The following is a 19,285-nucleotide window of genomic DNA, read 5'->3' on the forward strand; positions in this document are numbered from 1 at the left end:
ATCCGATGCCTAATTAAGATCTATAAAACTACGTTCACAGTGACTATGAATTTTTGAATAACAATGATTCCTACTCCATTTGTGGTACAATCGATACATGTTGGGCCCTACCTCTGCAATGTCAAAATGTCACAGTTGTTTCCAATTCCATTGTGGTACCAATGTCTCTTTGATTCCATTGGCAACGTCCAGAGAGAAAAAAAAACAGAAATACAGAGCTTGTACTCTAGGATTTCAATTTATGCATACAAGAGAGAGAGAGAGGAACTCACTCCGACACTTCTTCTGTTGTCAACCTTCGATCGCTGTTGAATCAAAACCCCAATCGAATCTGAGAGGCGAAGTGAGGGATGGGAAAAGATTGCTGTAACTTAGGGTTTCACACAGTTGGGACGAGGTTTTCCTAAAACCCTCCTGTCTCGGATGAAAACCCGTCTGATTTTATTTTAGGTTTTTGAGATGGATTTAGTCCTAAAATCCAGTTTTGATAATAAGTCTCTTGATCACCTCCCTCATGGCAACCGCAAGCTTCCATTTCCGGATGGATGAAAAAGCCGAGGTCAAAGACTGGAACCACGACGAAGAAGAAGAAGAAGACCAGGATCAGGTCCGTAAACCCTATATTCAGTGGCGGAGACGGTGGTGTTGGTAGTGATGCCAAACTCCGTCTTCAATATCGATTTTTTGTGTCCCAATTTTGTTTCGAGAAACGAGCGAAACAAGTAAAACTTGTTTCGTCATTCATGTTTCTTGAAGCATAAATTGTTATAAATTTCAATTTATGTTTCAAGAAACAAGTGGAACAGAACACTCCTACCAAACGGTATTTATGCCATTTCTTTGTTTCTGAGAACAAGAAAACACAGAAACACGTTTCTGGTTACGTTATCAAACGGGCCCCAAGTATTATATCATATGGCTAGACTGGTGTAATATTTAATGGATAGAGAATGGTACATGAGTAAGACATGGTGGGTGGAAGAAAAAGAAATAGTGAAATTAAGAAGAAAAAAAAATGGCACTCCTCAATCATGGTGTATGAGAACTGTCTCCTTTCTGTTTTTTAGTTTTCTTCTCTTTTTCTTGTACATTCTTTTATTCTCTTCTCCCTTTCTCCTCATCTTTAAAAATGTTTTACTCTTCCACTTGAGAATTGACATTAAGATTTAAAATCCATTTACTTATTATAATTATGCTAATCCTCAACGTGGCGGCTCCAAATGACTGCTAAGTGTTTTGAAATCAAATGATCAATAAATTTTATTTTAGTTTGAAATGATCCATATTCGATGTGGATTTGTGGTGCTCTTGTTGCTGTTTGACAGCTCTCTTCACCCTCCATAACTATTGGGCAGCATTTGCATGTGAGGTTTCAAATTAATACTTAAATACATAAAGATAGAAACAGTGAAAAGGATGCCAAATAGAAAATAGTTAACAAAGAAATTCTTCCCTGGATTCATTAACCAACATCCTTTTCCACGTAGCATTCACACCATTTTCATTCATTTCCTATAAAAATAATATATTCGAGTCTTTTGGACTCAAAATTGATGGAGACTGATATTGTATCTAATTTTAAGTTTAAAATAATAATAAAAAAAATACTTCTAATAATATTAAAAAATAGTGGGTTTCTCTAAGGTCATGATGAACACGAATCTCGATCACTCGATCAGGAGAGGGGGTCTTGTCTCTTAAATCGTATGGTAATGTTGGTCAGTGCGTGATGAGGGAAAACTTCTCCCTATAGAACAAAATTATTTAAAATCATTTCATACATCAATACAAGAACATTTAAACTATTATGTCTTGTCTATATGGCATTGTCTTGAAGAAGACGCCATGTGGATGGTCCATTCACCATTGGGTACCTATCAATTCAGTTTTGGATTGATAATAACTCCTCTTATTTTTTCAATGTGTTATTGTCAGTCTTAAATTTTTAATTAGATGATTAATCGTTTAATGGTTTTTTTTTTTAGTATTATATAATGTAGAAGTATAAATAGTAAGTATCATATTAGTTCTATAATGATCTTTTATCTTATGTGTATCACGTAACTGTAATGATAATCATGCTTAATTATACAAAAAATAATCATTTTTTTTCCCTTCCACTTTAACCGATAAAAATAAACTAGTAGAGATTGATATGACTATTATAATAGTAAGAGATCTTATGACTTCTCTACTTGTTAAGTTTCATACCTAAAAATACATTAAAAATAATAAATAAATGATCCTGCTTCATCTTCTATTTGTAACTTTGGCTTTTATCATTTTGCATCATTGTTATAAATATTGGAAAAACATTGACCAATTGGTTGAGCCGCGTACTTCTTCAGATAGAATCAAAATAATTGTGGAAGAGGGAATACTGCTTTTATGTTTAATAATTTGAAAGTCATCTAACTTGACTTTAAGTTGTCCATAAAATTGTAGAACGTGCTAATTATACTGCTTACATGATAGATAAAAGTATATCTTTTAATAATGTTTATCTATTTTGTCAGTAATCTTAGAAAATTATGGGAGAGTGGTGAAGTAGTAACAAAATCCTAATAGAAGCAATAAGCAGGTAGAGTGAAATAAGTTTTGGGAATAATAATTCCTTCATTTACTCAAAAAAATTAATTAGTTTTCGTTTTGGGTCAAATGACTTGATCTAAGGACAATTAAACACCCTGATGTAACTCTACTGGTCCAAAGGCACTGTGTCTTAAAAAACAGGGACAATGAATCCAACATAGGTTTTATATAGGCGGTATTATCATCCTCACTTTTGACCCACAATTATAACCGTGCACTTTTGCATTGTCTTTACAAAAATAAAACTTTATAGGATACTATTACTCTTTTACCCAAAAAAAATAAATAAATACTATTACTCTGGGGACTCTATGTCTCTTTTCACGATGTTGAAGAGAGAACTTCTCCTACAATTGGATTGGGGAAAAACATGTTAAACCCTCATAAATAAGAGCGAGAGTTAATAATGACAATCATATTTAAAAAATCCAGTAAATAACATCAAATCACTTTTGATGAAACTCTCTTCACCTTCGGTATCAAAAAATGACTCAATTAGAGAGCATCTTACAAGGAACAAACATAAGAATGGAAACAACAATTCCAGTAAGAATGGAAAAGTTTTCATCCCTTGGAAATGGGGTTTACTTGGTATTTATAGCTGAAGTTGGCGATCATCGAGTGAGAGTCCCACTTTGGCAACTTCCTAGTGCGAATCCAAGTATGACAAGAGTTATAATAGGAAAGGGAATATGGAGGACATCCCAATTATGAAAACTCCACGTATTGACCATATCCCCGGGGATAGAATGAGATATCCTTCTTTCTAGGGAAGATTCGATATCCCTTCAAGAAACTTTTTCGAGAGGTGTCCACTCCTTGCTCATAAATCACGTGTCAAGCATGGATAGCTCATTGAAGCGTATTTTTGTGAAGAAACCCATGGAAAGCCTATGCTAAGTGACCTGGACCTAATGGTCCGGTTGCCGAGCTACTTATTCTGAGCCACATGCTGCACATGTTGCTTGCCACTCGGTTGAGTGAGGCCTTAGGCCTACCATTCGATCATGGACCTGATGTCGTTGAACCATTTAATTGCCAAGGTTGCCGTGCAACGAGACATCCACACTGCCTTCCACATCCTTGTGTTTGACCATTCGTTCGATAGTAGAGATTCTTTGATAGAGTAGGTCGATCGTTCTACTCCTAACCTATGCGTCAACTTTGGACCAAAGTGACCCAATTAAGGACACCCAATTAAGCACAAACCATTCATCTGGGCTTGTATTAGTGCCTTTCACGCTTAGGCTTGCCACCAATTCAATTCATGCCGTACGCCCTTGATGGTAGCGTCTTTTGCCATAACGATATCATTTCCAAGAATTACCATTGTCCATTAAATAAACAACAAAATATATATATATGTTATTCACAAAACACTCCAAACACACCTCTCCACTTCATCCTGCTATTTAATTTTCTATAAAACACCTCCCTATGACCTTTAATTTCAAAAAACTTGTAAATAGATTTTTTTTTTTCTTTTCTTTTCTGTCTTTACTGGTTATTTATAATGTTTTCAATTCCACGGACAGTTCAGTTCACCATTGTCGGGAGTCACAGCGTTTTTCCAGTCCTTCTATGCACTTCACACACTACGATCACTGGACGAAACATGGAGATGAAGAGTATTAAGGTAGTTGGCAATATAGCAGCACAAGTAGAACCAGATATTGTGGGGCAGTGATGCACAACAGAGTAAGCCACATTAAGGTATATTCTTTCAACATTGCAGCACTTACATACACCTACAATTTACACACCATTTCTGAACACAAAGGTCAAATCCCAAATTTGGGTCAAGAATAGCATTCATCTGCCCTCATCTGAAATAGTATTCAAGCCCTGCAAAACTGAAGATTGTGGTATTTACAAGCTTCAATATAGGGATAGCTGCTAAGCATCTTCACCATCACTCATGGAATTGTGGGTATCCAGATAAAATTCTGAGTCAATTCCATCAATTATCCTCCCCCTGTTCAACCAAAATCTCAAGACACACACAAACGTCATAGGAGGGAGAGATGAAAAAGAAGTGGAAATGAGAACAAGAAGGATGACTTGTGAACATCTTCACCTTTCCAAAACAAACTTCCCTTCCTTATACTTCTGGTTTTTATCATGTGCCGCCTCCTGAATGTGACAACCAAACCAGTAAGTAGCTTGTCTAAGTTACAAAATCAAATGTCAACTATAACAAAGATATAACTCAAATAAAAATTATAAAATCACATTCATATGACATAAAAGCAAAAGACTAAGTCCAGAATGAGGAAACACATATAACGTGTAATGCACTTGCTTTTCCCTAAGGCTGCATTCTGTTGATGAGAATATGAAAGATAATTTTGAGTTGAAAATTCAATTGGGACATGCATGATAGCGACACTCATCTAGTTTTCATCAGGCGGCGAGGAAAAAAAAAAAGTTAAAAGAGTTCTCCAGCCACCAAAATATTCTCCTTTTGACTGTTTTCTTTTCCCCAACCTATTTGGTGAGAGTCTGAAGGAGAAACAATCTCATATAAATAAGCTTTAAAACAGTCCTGACATGATTAAAAAAATTGAATACCAAATCCATACAATAAACAGACCAATGAAACTACTGTAAGATCTTTTTCTTTTTTTCATTTTCTTTCCACATCTTGCCAACCATATAGGTTCAAATCGTTTAAATCACATTAACCCTGTATCAGCTCTCCATAACTAACACTTTGCAGGTCATGTGGGGCCCAATGACTTCTAACAAGTAGGCTTCAACCTTCCTTACCCAGGTATCAAGTTTCAATCCATGTAGAGTTCCCCATGCCTCTACAGACCCTGCAGTGGCAGGAGCCTCATGCACTAGGTAATCCTTTTTATTAACTCCATTGAACAGCATATAATTGGTTAGGATCCTAAATTCAGCTAGTCAAGAGGTTCTTCATATCCAACCGTTGGGATGCCATAGCTGCCCTAATGGAGTAGCCTTAGGGAGAAGAGGGAAAATCGCACAAAAGGGGGAAGGGGATCACACACCATGCACAAATTCACTAATCTAAAAATTAAATTCACTCTCCAAAATTAAACATTGAGTTATGTAAGTATATAAAGGGAAAATAGAAGACTACTCCTGCTTAGACTCTAATATTGAAATAAACTCCTACTTAGACTCCAAAAATAAACCTGCTTCTCTACTTCCTACATATCCTACTCAAAGACAAATAAAAGACATAATGTAAAACTAACTACTACTAGCCCTTGTTGGACAAAAAACTTGGGCTAGACCGGTTCTTCTTGACCCTTGGCTTCCACAGTCAGTCCTGCTGGTCTAACCAAGTAAGTGCAACTGCATCTACATCAGCTCTCCCCTTCTGAAAAGAACATTACTCCGTCAAGTTTGGATGAGGTCCAAGAATGACGACAGAGCCGATGCGCTTGATGAGAAAAGTATCAACTGTCTTCTTGAGCTTGAGAGGAGGGAAGATCCTTTGCTGGAAGGAACTTCATCTCGAGGCCACCATGCTGAAAAGTGTATGTATTCTCACATCCACAGTGCTTGACTTTCTTGTCGAACAACCATGGGCGACCTAGTAGAATGTGACAAACTTTTAGAGTGAGAACATCACATTGAACCTGATCAATTAGTCCACCAATGGAATACATGAGCAAACACCTTTCATGAATTTTCAGATTATTGTTGTTCACCCATCCAACCTCATAGGGATTCGGATGAGGCTCAGTTTTCAGACCCAATTTGCAAATAACATCTTTAGCAACATTGGTGCAACTGCCGGGGTCAATCATCATATTACACAAACTGTCATTGCATCGCACCCTGGTTTGAAAGATACCGTTACGATGCCAATCGTCCTCTTCAGGAATCTTCTGTGTAGTCAAAAGAGAATAGATCACAGAGAACGGTCGAGGCTCACCATCATTAATCTCATTAGGATCATGATCACATTCAGCCTCCAGATTTACTGTTCCTGTTTTCGGTTGCTCTTCTGGTGCATAAGGTATAAAATTGTCCTTGTCGATGTAGGCTAACAACCGGTTAGGACATTGATTAGCTCTATGCCCATACCCCTTGCATGAGAAACATTGAATAGCCTCGTTTGGAAATGCTAAGTTCCTGTCATAACCACGCTGAGGTGAGGAGTATGGCTGATTAGGTCGTGAAGATGACATGTTTGAATCACGAGGTGGAGAATACGGTCGGCTAGGACGTGAAGATGCCATAGATGAAGCACTAGTCTGTGATCTACTGATTGGCTTTTCCTACTGAGATGATTGTGGTTGAATAGAACTAGAACCCCCAAGGAAAGCATTTGTAAATGGCCGCTGATTGTATGAACGTTTCAGACTCTCTTCAACCTGATATGCTACCTGAACGTCTTCCATTGTAGGCAGTCGGCTAAAGGCAAGGGAGGCACTAAGTTGAGGGTGCAAACCATTGCGGAATTGTGCCACCAACACTTCTTCATCCCACTCAAAATCCGAACGAGTAGCCAAATAATAGAACCTAGCAACATATTCTTCCACTGTCAAACTCTCTTGTTTCAACTGTGCAAACTTGAGATGCATGCGTTGCTTGTAATCAGAAGGCAAGAATCTCCGGTTCATGACTTCATACATTTCAGCCCCAAGTAGTGACTAAACTAACGCCTTGGGCTCGGTTCTGTTGTTGTTGCTTGATCCACTAGATTCGGGTTGTGCCTCTCAGTTTGGCCTCTGCAAATAGGATCTTTCGGGCCTCAGTCAACCCGTACCATCTGAAGAATGTCTCTAGGCTGTGAATCCAATCAAGGTACAAATCTGGATTATTGTCTCCATAAAAATCAAGTGCATCCAATCTTGCTACTCTTTCTGCTCCATCATATCTACCAGTTCCATATGGTGGTGAAGGTGGTGGCAGTGGGATATGATATGGTGGTGGATCCTGTGGAACGATGTTGGAAGAATCCCGAGATTGAATGGGACTCTTTCCTTTATCTGCTGCCACCAAACGATCAATAAAAGCTTGCACAGATTCCATCATTATCATAATAGCTTCAATTTTTGCATCATTTTCTCCCTTATAGGAGTTCAGCTGTTGAACAACTTCACTATTGGCTACCATGGTGGAGATGGGCAAGATTACACTTGAATATAATGGTAAAATAGTAAATAGATGAAAACTTAAAGGAGAATGGCAGAATGGTAATTATCTCACTTGTTCTTTTTCTTTTTTTCTTTTTTTTTTCTTTTTTTTTCTTTTTTTGCAATGATGGCAAAACTGTAAATAGTGAAAGTGCACTTTAAGTCACAAAGGAAGACACGTGTGGAGAAAGGGTCTAATTGGAAATAAATAGAATTATGGGAGAAAAGGAATTAAGAGATGAAGAAGGGGTAAAGTGGGAAAAACTGAACAATAAAGTAAATAAAAGAGAGGCCACGGGTGGGGTTTGTGTTACCGATAAAAGTAGTGCTTCTTCTTGGAGACAAAATGAGAGGGAATGGTGGAGTTCGATAGAAGAGAAGAACCTATCGAACCAGGTATGTTCCTCTTGCTTTTCTCGCCTTTTCTTCTTCTTTTTTCTTTCTCTTCTTCTATCTTCTATTCTCTGATTTCTATCGTCTCTTATATATATATATATATATATATTTTTTGGTGCTGTCGGAACCTTAAAGAGGGGTTCGATCACAGGAGGAACTTGGGAGAGGAGGAGGGCGGTGAAACAAGGGATCGATTTTGGTTCTCTTGGACTTTTTTTTTTCACTAATCTAAAAATTAAATTCACTCTCCAAAATTAAACATTGAGTTATGTAAGTATATAAAGGGAAAATAAAAGACTACTCCTATTTAGACTCTAATGCTAAAATAAACTCCTACTAAGACTCCAAACATAAACCTACGTCTCTACCTCCTACGTATCCTACTCAAAGACAAATAAAAGACATAATGTAAAACTAACTACTACCAGCCCTTGTTGGACCAAAAACCTGGGCTGGACCGGTTCTTCTTGGCCCTTGGCTTTCACAATCGGTCCTGCTGGTCCAACCAGGTAAGTGCAATTGTATCTACATCATGCCCTCCAGATGATAAGAATGAGGCCTAATACAAGTTGATAAGGGTCAAGGTGTTACGAGGATTTGAACCCCAACCAACTGCAGCAAATGGTTTGTGCATTAATCACACTATTGCTATCACTCAAAAGTGAACTGCTAGACAAGTACTGAGAACCAGCCTTAAAGGCATCCTGAGCATCTGGACCACTAATTTCAATCAATGATCAGCCCGTCGGGACCAATGTCCATCATATCTATTCTAACGACCTGGGCCCATCACTTAGCAGGTCCCTTCTAAGCGGAAGTATATGATAGAAATTAGCATATCAAATGAACTTAACCATTCGTTCCTAGCCAGCTTGTTTGTAAGGTGAACAAGACACTTGAACAAGCTCCGGGAGAAATGTTTACACATCATCCAACCATGCTGAGTCATATAACAAGCAATCTCTAAGGGGGAACCAATCCAGTTGTGAATCCAGATCCTCTACATGATACACATGACATATTTTAGCACTAGGCAGCAACTTGGGACTTGCAATTAAGATAAAGACCCTAATCTCCTCCATCCCATTTCTCTCATCAATTCCAACCAAGGGCTAAACTACTTTCCTCTCTCCCTCTCCCAATCAAAATTTTAACTCCATCTACCAGGCAAAGACATGCTCTAGCGGACAAACCAGCTCCGAATTATTTCACACAGAGGAAGAAAGATTTTTTTTTTTTTTTTTTTTTGGGGGTGGGGCGCGGGGGGGAGGTTCGGTATGCGAAGATTTTGTTATTACAAATGATACCAGGGTAGCAACATTTTGTACAGGTTCTTTTATTGCCAATTGTTGGAAAGGTTAAATGCCAGACTGCCAGGATGGAACAGGATGGAGAAAGCTGACAGAAGCACAAGAACATGAGAGGTAGGGAAGTTTCAATCTGCAAAAGGCTTGTCACCTTCTTCCTATTTTATTTGCCAGAATTTCTGGGGCTTGTTGGAGTCACAAGAAGTTGTTGAAGCTATCCAGAGTCCATCAGGATGGCAGGAGGTTAGAAAGTTGGAGGGCGGGGGAGGGGAGGGTAGTGAGAGAGCAAGAGCTTACATATTTCCAGCCAACTATCTGTCCACAGCAGCAGCAGAATATATCAGCTACAGTATGCATTCCAGAAAGCATCATCCGCTCCTCTTTTGCTCCAACAATGATATTCACCCTGAAACAAAACACCTCAGTATACTACTCCCTAAAGTTATGCTCATTCAAAGCCCCATAAAGGAGTGATAAGAGTGACAAATAACACTGCAACAGTAAATTGAGAAATACCAATATCCCAGGAAATTAAGATTTCAATTTCTAACTTGGGAGAGCTGAGATGGAAACAAATAAATGGACCTGTATAAGACATCATAGTCATTGATTAGCAAGGAGTGGGCGTGTGTGTGTGTGTCTGTACCAATGAATTTTTGCACAAAGAACCAATCTCCATTCACTTAGTTGCTTCAGCCTTGTATCTTCAGAGGAGGAAATTTGGGTAAACTAATTCCTCTCTCCAGATCAACCTAACCAAGAATAAAATTTGGATCCCCCATCACGCAAGATTAGAGGCTATTGGCAACGATTCAATTTCCAATTCCACAACCAACAGATGCTCACTTGTTCTTATTGCTCACTGTCATAGTTGTGTAGCTGGAATCTATAGCTGTCAAGAACCAACATCAGGAATATGCACTGTCACTGATTGAAATGGCTTTCTCCTGTAAGTTCAACTATACCATCTTCATTCTCCCTCTTCCAATTTCGTCAACAACAGATGTTCACTGTCATAGTTGTGTAACTGGAATCTATGGCTGTCCAGAACCAACATCAGGAATATGCTCACTATCACTGCTTGAAATGGCTTTCTCCTGTAAGTTCAAATATCACATCTCCAAATGTGTGTGCATGCACTTCCTGCCTTCCATCCTGGGAACAGTGAGAAATGGTGGTATATTCCAACCTCGGAGACCCAGCTACTGATTTTTTTTCCCTTTTTTTTTTTATTTGGTATGAGACAATTACTGATGATGAGAAGTGAAAACTAGTAGAAGGGATGTTCCTGAGACTTAATTATCTAGCGAAATTGCTGGAGAAATGAACAAGGAGATAAAAAGTCAACCATAAGAAAGGCTGTAATCAACTGCATTCAAGTCAATGGGCACTTGCAGTTGCGAACTGTAGATTGCAACCAAATTTGGGATATTTTTACTTGATAAATTCCATTTTCAGGCCAACTTTGTTTCCCTATTCGTTAATTTGATTGAACTGGGTTCTGATCAACACACATGGCCAAAGTAGGGAGAAAAAAGGACCAAAGAAGCACATATAGACAAAAATGTCATTTTCATATAAAAGTAAATTGGTTGAGCAGTGCAGGCATGAATGAGAAACGGTATGATAGTGTGTGCTTGCGTGTGCTTGTATGCAACCATGCGTGTGGGTATTGCCAGTAGGTGTTTCTTATAAGCAAATATTAGATGAGTGGTGATTATATTTTTATATTAGCAGGTGAAATCAGCCTTCCATATTAGGTGTCATGCAAGACAGGGTTTATCAATGAAACAAGATGAATGACAAAGTTATGTTCCGGTCATGGAGAGAAAGCGAAAGATGCCCCAAAATTTTGCATTAATTAGTCAACTGCATGTCAAGATAGTCATAAACAGAAAAGATGTATCATTAAGGCTGCTTGGCATGTGAGTTTCTAAGGAAAGTTAGGTTGGCAAATAACAAAATCAAAAGACTACCATCAAAATAACAATCATGTGACCATGTTTCATCATTTTTTACAAAATATTTTCTCCATAAAATTTCTAACAAGAAAATATATGTGATTTTCAACGCAAAAGCAAATAACAGAACCAACATGACAATATTGAACTAAAATTATCTATGCGTCTAGAGATTTGGTTTGTGTTTTCGGCTTTGGTGCTTCACAGTGTCCTGGCTAAACCTCTTTGAGTCATCCTTAGGGTCATAAAAATAAACTCAAGCCAGCAAAATTCCAGAAGTGCACCTTCAACAACCATGGCATCAACTGCTTTTATAGCTAATTTACCAAACATTATTCCGTATAAAACAGCTTTGAAACTTGGAAACAACCTCTCCAGCGAAGCAGGGGGTAGGCTGGCATACATTTGCTCCTACCAGATCCTGCAGTAGCGGGAGCCTCGTGCCCTAGGATGCTCTTTTTTAAACAGGTTTGAACTTCACAGAGAAAACAAAGTATTAAATGATTGACCAATATGAATTAGCTTCCCCATAATGAAATTACAAGTAAATAAAGTAATGAATGTGTGTATAACTGTATATCAATGCTCACTTATGATTTTTTTTTTGTAGGGTGGGGGTGGAGGGGGGCACAGGATATATCTTCAGGGGGAAAAAAAAAGAATATCAAGGAAAACTGTGAAAAACTCACACAGTATTGAAAAGGTATGCCTTCCCTCGACGACAATGAAAACCCTGGTCAATGAAAAAACAATAAAGTGGAACCAAGATGGTTCCACAACATTAGCATTTCAAGAACTACTTAAATAGAATCACTATATATAGAAAATAAAACAAGGGGAATTTACATCTGACATAAGAACCATGTAAATACATAGATATGTCAAGTTAATAAGTCTCTTTTACGACTAAGGCTATGGAGTTATCCCTCACAAAATAGACAAAAGAGAGGGAAAAACATGAGAAAAGAGGGAGAGAAAAAGAGAAGGTGGGATAGTTGACTCATCTATTCATATGCACTACTAAAGTTACCAAAAGAAATTATTAGCTTGATCCAAAAATGGGAGATCAGAGCTTGATGATACTTCAGTATACCAGCTCAATTTCATGGGAAGAAATTAATAGCATGTCTATAAGATTCTGTTCATGCATTCACTATGGGCATCACATTTTCAGAAATCAACGTCATGTAATAAGTGTCATCGTCTAGTTCATGCAATCACAGGAATCACATAAAGAGGAAGCCTAAAGGATTCCAAAATTTCTCAAGTCATCATCTTTTCGAGATTTAAATCTTTCAGTGATAAACATGTGGATAAAAGCACTTACAGATGTAGATAGTAAAGGTTCACTAACAAATTGTAAATCAACTTATGGCTTCTAGAGGGTTTCTTGGTGATGGAAGGCTAATAACAGAGGAGTAAAAGCCACCATGCAGTTGCAAGACCCAGTTCATAAATGAAATTGAATTAAGATCAACAGCACATGGAATGTGTTAACCCCTTTTGTTTAAGATATCACTGCCTCAATTGGGCTTCCAGGTTTAATAAATTGTCAAATAAAGATGGCATTCAAAATGATAGAGCAGAACTATTGAATTTATCATCTCTATAATAAGGAGAAATGGAGCTGGCTAAATTTGCACACCAGTGTCCAGACACTAAGCCTTGCAACTCTATTGGGTAACGCCTGAGTCGCAGCATCAAGGTCTGTCCCAAAAGAACCATTGGCAGACATCTTTGATAAGGATGGAATTAGCAGATGGCAGTCGCATGATGATTTATTTTTTATGCACTAGCTCGAACAGGTGTAGTCAAAGATTTAGGATTTAGGAATGCATGATCCCCCACCCTTCTCCACTTTTCATGGTAGAAATATTACTTCATATTTATATTCTCTAACATTTGCCTTCTTTGACCCCTTGGCAGGGCATTTTCACCTTGTTTACATTCAGTCTGACCATTGCCCAATAGCACCATAACATTGTCCAAGTGGCCTACCATGATGGGGAAGGCACAATTGGTCAATAGCCATCAAACATCAAATTTCAAGCCAATTTCAAGGTTCAACATTTTAGAACCCAAAATACTTGGATGGAAAATTGATATCATAGTCAACGCCAAATAAGATAATCCACTCTCAAATAATATAATATGCATTATTTTATTTTATTTTTTTTTTTGGGGGGGTGTGGTGTGGTGGGGGGGCACTGAAGATATAACCACAAACCCACCAGAGCAAACCAACTAAAGCTAGTTATCTTCTCAAATCTCAATACATCGACCAGACAGCTCTGTAAGATATATCCAATGGCACAACCAAGAAAACCTAATTGTCTCAAAATCCTATTATTAATCAAAATAAATAAAAATACTTTTATTTTAGTGAAAATTAAAAGAGCAACCACAACATTGTTGTTTGACAATTTCTATAGCTTTCAATGGTAGCCTTAATCAATTGGAATCATGGACAAAAAAATTTAGAGAAATATCATGAACTGACTATACAATCAGAAGTATAAGTAGAAGAAAAATCAGAAACAAATAGGAGACCGAGGAGAGGAGGAGGAAGTACCTTGGAGACGAGGTCATCAGCTAGGGCTAAGTGGCTTTTACAGAACTTGCATCTGTAAACCCTACCGTCAAGTTCCACCAGAAAAACCCTCCCCATCACTCTTTGATGAGTTCCTTTTCAACAACCAACAAAGAAATGACGACTTCAATAATCCTCAAACAAAGAAGAAGAAGGTCGCTCACCTTGTGGTTTGCTGGCTCAGTTCAAGGATCGTTGAGATGAGGCTGTTCCCAGAATCATAGGATTGACATCTTAAAGTCATCCGGCAATTTAACGGCCATGATTGTAGTTTTGTCCAATTTTTTTCATAATCAATTCCTTACTTAGTGTGGGGTCCATAATGATGGTTTCAACTTTCAAGCTTGAGTCACGCATGGAAAGCCTCATAACATAACACTCCACATGGTAAAAAATTGCACTGGCATCTGTGCATCTGTGCATCTGAGTGTGAGCAGTTCTTCCTCTCCGAATAGTTGAGCGAAAATTGGCTCCCATGCAATACAGCTATTTTAATAATGGTGGAACTCAATCCTTAATCCCCATTAGTGACCCTAACGAATTCTAGGCCTAGTTCAAAGATTAAATGGGCAAGGGTAACTCAACCTGAACTTTCTGAAGACACATCTATGATAAGAGCATTTCTTAGAGGCTGGGGAAGATTGAGTTCCAGGGGTCATCATGAAAATATGGAATTGTATGTGGTCTCCAAAGGAGGTTATATAGAATGTTGAATTGCGATGCAGCTCTATGAAAAGATGCTATCAAGAGGGTATTGGATATATTTTCAGGATAATTTTGGTGTTCTAAGTTGGAGTGGTCTTGGAGCATGTTTTTTTTAAATCATCGGTGGTGGGTAAGGTTTGAGAACTCGGTATCAGGAATGCGATTGGTAAAGGACGATATTGATCCATATCGGTCAGGATCGAACAGAAATACTTCTACTTTTAATTAAAATTTTGTTTTTGGATTATTTTATCCTTCATCCATGCTGATCCACTGATACGATGTCAGCTAAGAATCAGGACTGGTCAAGGCTGATTTCAATCCGATCCAATGGATCCTATTTGATCCGATTCCTCAAACCATGGTGTTGGGTGAAGCTTTGTTTATTAGTGTCAGTCTTCTTCATACAAAGCCTATGGGATTGGATCATATCCTTGTTAAATCGATAACTTCTTTATACGATATCGGAATGCGACAAAATCAGATGCACTGGACTATATAAATACAATCTATCTTTTTCATAAAGAAACGATCTTCCAAAAATATAATTTTCACTGCCAAAAATGCCTCCGAGCATAAATAGGACAATTTTACCAGTTTTGACCCAGAAATCTGCACCACATACTAAGGATGTATCAAACCACTCCATACATACCAAGTGGCTCTGTTATCTCATTGGTGACTTTGGAAACTGCCATGTCATCATTTCCATTCATGTCACCCAAATTAATCACGTCATCACTGCCACGTGGCCGGGTTGCCAACAAGGACAACCATACAACAACAAAAGTTACTTACATTTAGCTTTCTAATAGGATTTTCTTTTAGCCGACAAATTTCATATCATGTTCTTTATTTTTAAACCATTGCTTTCACTGTTTGATTTGATTTTTCATGTTTTTGCTCTACATTTTATCGATATTTTGCTTACATTTTATTGTGTTTTTATGGTTTTTACCATTGGTTTTCAGTGAAGAGATTTTGCCCTTCACTTTCCATATTTTCTCTTTCATGCGTCATTCTTATACTTAAGGGGTATTTTAGTCTTTTTGTATGTACATGAATTTCTTAAGTTTTATTTCATTCTTGTCATATTATTCATGTCTATCATGAAATATATGTGCCGCATATGCTTTAGGATTAATTTTCATGTTTTAGAGGCCTATATGTCATTCTTGTAAGTGTAGTGGCATTTTTATAATTTCAAGCATGTTCTAGCCTTAGTCTAGGTTTATCATCTTGCTTAGTTTTTAGGGCTTTTGCATATGTTTACTTTCCTTTCAGCATATTAATCATGTAGTGCAGTTGGATTGAAGTGAATCTCTTCTTTCCTTCCCTTTAGATTAATTTTCATTCTTGATGCATATTGGCTTAAAACTTGTTTAACATACCTATGGTTTGAAGTCCAGGTTGACCAAGGTGTTAGGATTTTTATGTGGGCTTAACTGACACTGATTGACACATTGGGCCCAAGCAATTATAAACCCACTCTGATTAGGAAACTCTTAGTCCAATCCATTGTGAGAATGAATTAGGGTTTTAGGGATTCTATTATAAATAGAAGCTAAAGGTCCATGCAGTCGTTACTTTAACACCTCCATGGTTTTAGAAGCACGGACTCCCCTACAGGAATAGTGCATATGAAAGTATTCCAAGGGTGAAAGGCTGCAGAAGATCTTAGCGGCTGGGACTCCATTGTGTAGTTTTTTATTACAATCTTTATGGGACTAATCTTCAAGCACATAGGAGAGAGTTACGTGATCAATACTTATGAGACTTCTAAACTTATACATAGGTATTCTTCTATTCCAATTGATCATGTATAGGGTAAATTTATATGTTTGTGTACTCTTGGTTTAGGGACTACACCCATAGTTAATCTTTTATGATTGGTTTATGATTCATGTATTTTAACATCAATGGGGTTATTCATATGATTCTATGGTAAAGAATCCCCAATAATTAGTATCAGAGCTAACCCTTATAGTGTTAAATATAATTATGGACCTTAAGCTGTTTAATGTGGCTCAACCAGTGAGAGAATAAATTCAGCATGCTAGGTTTCTAATGGGAGGATAAATTCAATATACTAAGTTGCTAGTGGGAGGATAAATTCAGTGTACTATATTGTTTTTCATGCAAAAGAACTATTTTGAGTTTTGCATTGATTTATTATTATCATGATATTGAAAAATTATTTATGGTTGAAATATATAGTAAATTCATATTCATATCATTTTGTACTTGTATGTTTTGTTTGAAACATCTTATGATGGATAAATATGTTAGAATTAAACTGGGTGTGAGCTTTCGCACATTTTATATTGCACAGTATATTTCTAGGAAGTTATGAAAGGAATGGGTGGAATCCACCAAAGTGGCACATCCTATTCTTTTATAGTTTTTCAAGCGCAGTAAAGTTGGTGACATTTGTCCAATGGTGATATCACCCAAGTTAAAGAAAATACATACATGGAAAGAACTATAACCTAGAGGCGTCTAAGCCCATAGGTGATAAAAAAAATTTGATTTTGTATGAGGTTTGGGTCTCAAATCATGAAAATCATAATTTACCATCACCTAAAGGTCCAGGATCAAAAAACTTTCTTCACGAAAGTTATAGAGGATGAGATGACGGTCATGGTGGTATGTTGCACGTCATCAAAAACCTACAATCGTCCTAGCACGCACCTCTGAAAATTGATAATTGGTGAAGAGAAAATATATATATATTTTTAAAAAGGGTAAAAAATCTTCTTTAGGTAAACTCGGTAGGGTTTCCGAGTTAACCCAGTGATGTAGTGAGTTAGGTCTTGACCCAACTCTATTTGACCTAGTCAAAGGTTGATCAGATCGGTTGACTGACTGGGTAATTGACCACTCGAGTTAAAGGCCAAATTTTGACTCGGATACCGGACCCGAAAACTAGGGGTTTGACCCGAAGATGATAGGTACTGATATGATCGAACCGAGTTAGACAACTTGGGCCGAACCGGTTTGGTTTGGCAAACCATATTGATTTTAACCCATTTTCCTGTAACTTCAAATGGCTTGTACGGGTAAACGGTGAGGAATTTTTCACCCTGATTTTCTATGTGAGTCTAGTTTTTTGTGCTTTTCGTTTTGATATATTATAAGCATACTTTTGATTAACTTTTATGGTCTGTCTTGTGAAAATTAAAAGTATGAGAGTTTTGTGATTCTTATTCATATTTCTCTTAATTGTAAGAAATAAAAGGAAAACTAGCCCATATATTACTTGCATGTCAGCATGTGAACTTATTTATTGGCTAATGATAGTTCATGCTTTTGTTTATATATATATATATATATATATTATTCATGCTTAAACAATCCCACTTTTAAGCAAGGTTGCTAATGTTCACCCAAAAGTAACATCATCAAAGAGAAGCTGAAGTTAAATCAAGTGAAAGCAAAATAGGGATTTCTCAACCTAGAGGATCTTGTCGATCCAAAGATGATAGTATTTTTCAAAAGTTGGAAAAAGTCTCGCAGTAATAGTAGAAACTTGAGTGGACCAGTATGTTTCAGACCCAAATATCAGGAATGTAGTTCCGATTGACACTCTGGAAGTAATTGATAATTGAACATTGTAATATTTATTTTGTTAATAGTTACATGCTTGTTCTTTTACATGTAAATTGACATTTAGTTCATGTTTAAATAACCCATAAATTTAAGCTGCCAAATGTAATTGCAAGCTATTGCAGTGGAATGAATGGAACTCACCAAAATGGTAAAATCTAAGATTACTGCAATAGCTTTGCAACTCAAAGGTTTTGTCTTATTTTCAAAGATACAAAAAATTATTGGTAGGAATTAGGTAATACTTGCCCAAATGCGACATTATTAAAGATAAACATACATGCAAGTGTACTCTAGGTAGACCTTAACCTAAAAGTTGTTATTCATTCAAAAGTGGCAGTAATTTTTGAAGTTGAAGAGCTTCCACGGTCATTGTAGTTTTTTAGAGGACTAGTGCATTCCAGACCCAAAGGTTGAGAATATAGTTTGGTTGACACTCTGGTTATGTTTAATGGTTAGTGATGTAATATTAGTTTTAATTTTATTGATGTTACATGCATTAATTATACATTGAATGGATTATTCTTCCTTGAGTTAAACCATTAAGTTAAATGTCTTTAAAAGTGATTTGAGAATATGGAGGTCTATATATGCCTTTAAGACCTAGTTTTCTATACTAGAAAAATCAAATCAATAATTTGGTATTATGCTTTTAAAGCAAAGATTTTTATCCTAAAAGGTATTGGACAGTTGATCAATGGCAATAGAGGTGGATGAGTGTTTCATGACTATGACTATAGGTTATAGATTTATTTAATGTGTTATTTTTGTATTTCGATTGGATCAATTCAGATTGGTTGGTTTGGATTAGTATCGATTTTGATCAATCTAATATCAAGTTCTCAAACACTATCATTGTTCTTTGAAAACCTATTTATGAACATTAATTGATAAAAATATTTGGTTTTCTTTTGTTTTTGGGCTTATGTGAACAAGTTTATATGAATGTCACATTTAACGAATTGTGTTTTCCAATAAATGGATTAATTTATGACTAGTCAAATTAAG

At 36.9% G+C, this 19,285-nt stretch overlaps 1 protein-coding gene across 1 annotated transcript; it reads right to left on the reverse strand.

The window, feature by feature from the left end:
- Positions 1-4,279: 4,279 nt before the first annotated feature.
- On the reverse strand, positions 4,280-14,191 carry LOC122068895 (protein yippee-like At5g53940). Its single transcript, XM_042632807.1, has 5 exons — positions 13,949-14,191; positions 12,066-12,109; positions 9,713-9,821; positions 4,670-4,725; positions 4,280-4,567 (listed from the first exon to the last, which is right to left on the reverse strand). Exons 1-5 carry the CDS (start codon positions 14,042-14,044, stop codon positions 4,489-4,491), a joined length of 384 nt encoding a protein of 127 aa, XP_042488741.1. The 5' UTR covers positions 14,045-14,191; the 3' UTR covers positions 4,280-4,488.
- Between the last annotated feature and the right edge of the window lie 5,094 nt (positions 14,192-19,285).

Source organism: Macadamia integrifolia, chromosome 2 (genome assembly GCF_013358625.1).
Source record: "Macadamia integrifolia cultivar HAES 741 chromosome 2, SCU_Mint_v3, whole genome shotgun sequence".
Lineage (NCBI taxonomy): Eukaryota > Viridiplantae > Streptophyta > Magnoliopsida > Proteales > Proteaceae > Macadamia > Macadamia integrifolia.

What these genes read in the sequence shown, in the direction of transcription:
- LOC122068895 (XM_042632807.1), bottom strand. Translation starts at nt 14,044, where the DNA reads ATGGGGAGGGTTTTTCTGGTGGAACTTGACGGTAGGGTTTACAGATGC. An exon ending in CTGATGACCTCGTCTCCAAG is followed by an intron (nt 12,110 to 13,948) that starts GTACTTCCTCCT and finishes TTCATTGACCAG; the next exon opens with GGTTTTCATTGTCGTCGAGG. An exon ending in AGATAGTTGGCTGGAAATAT is followed by an intron (nt 4,726 to 9,712) that starts GTAAGCTCTTGC and finishes TGTCACATTCAG; the next exon opens with GAGGCGGCACATGATAAAAA.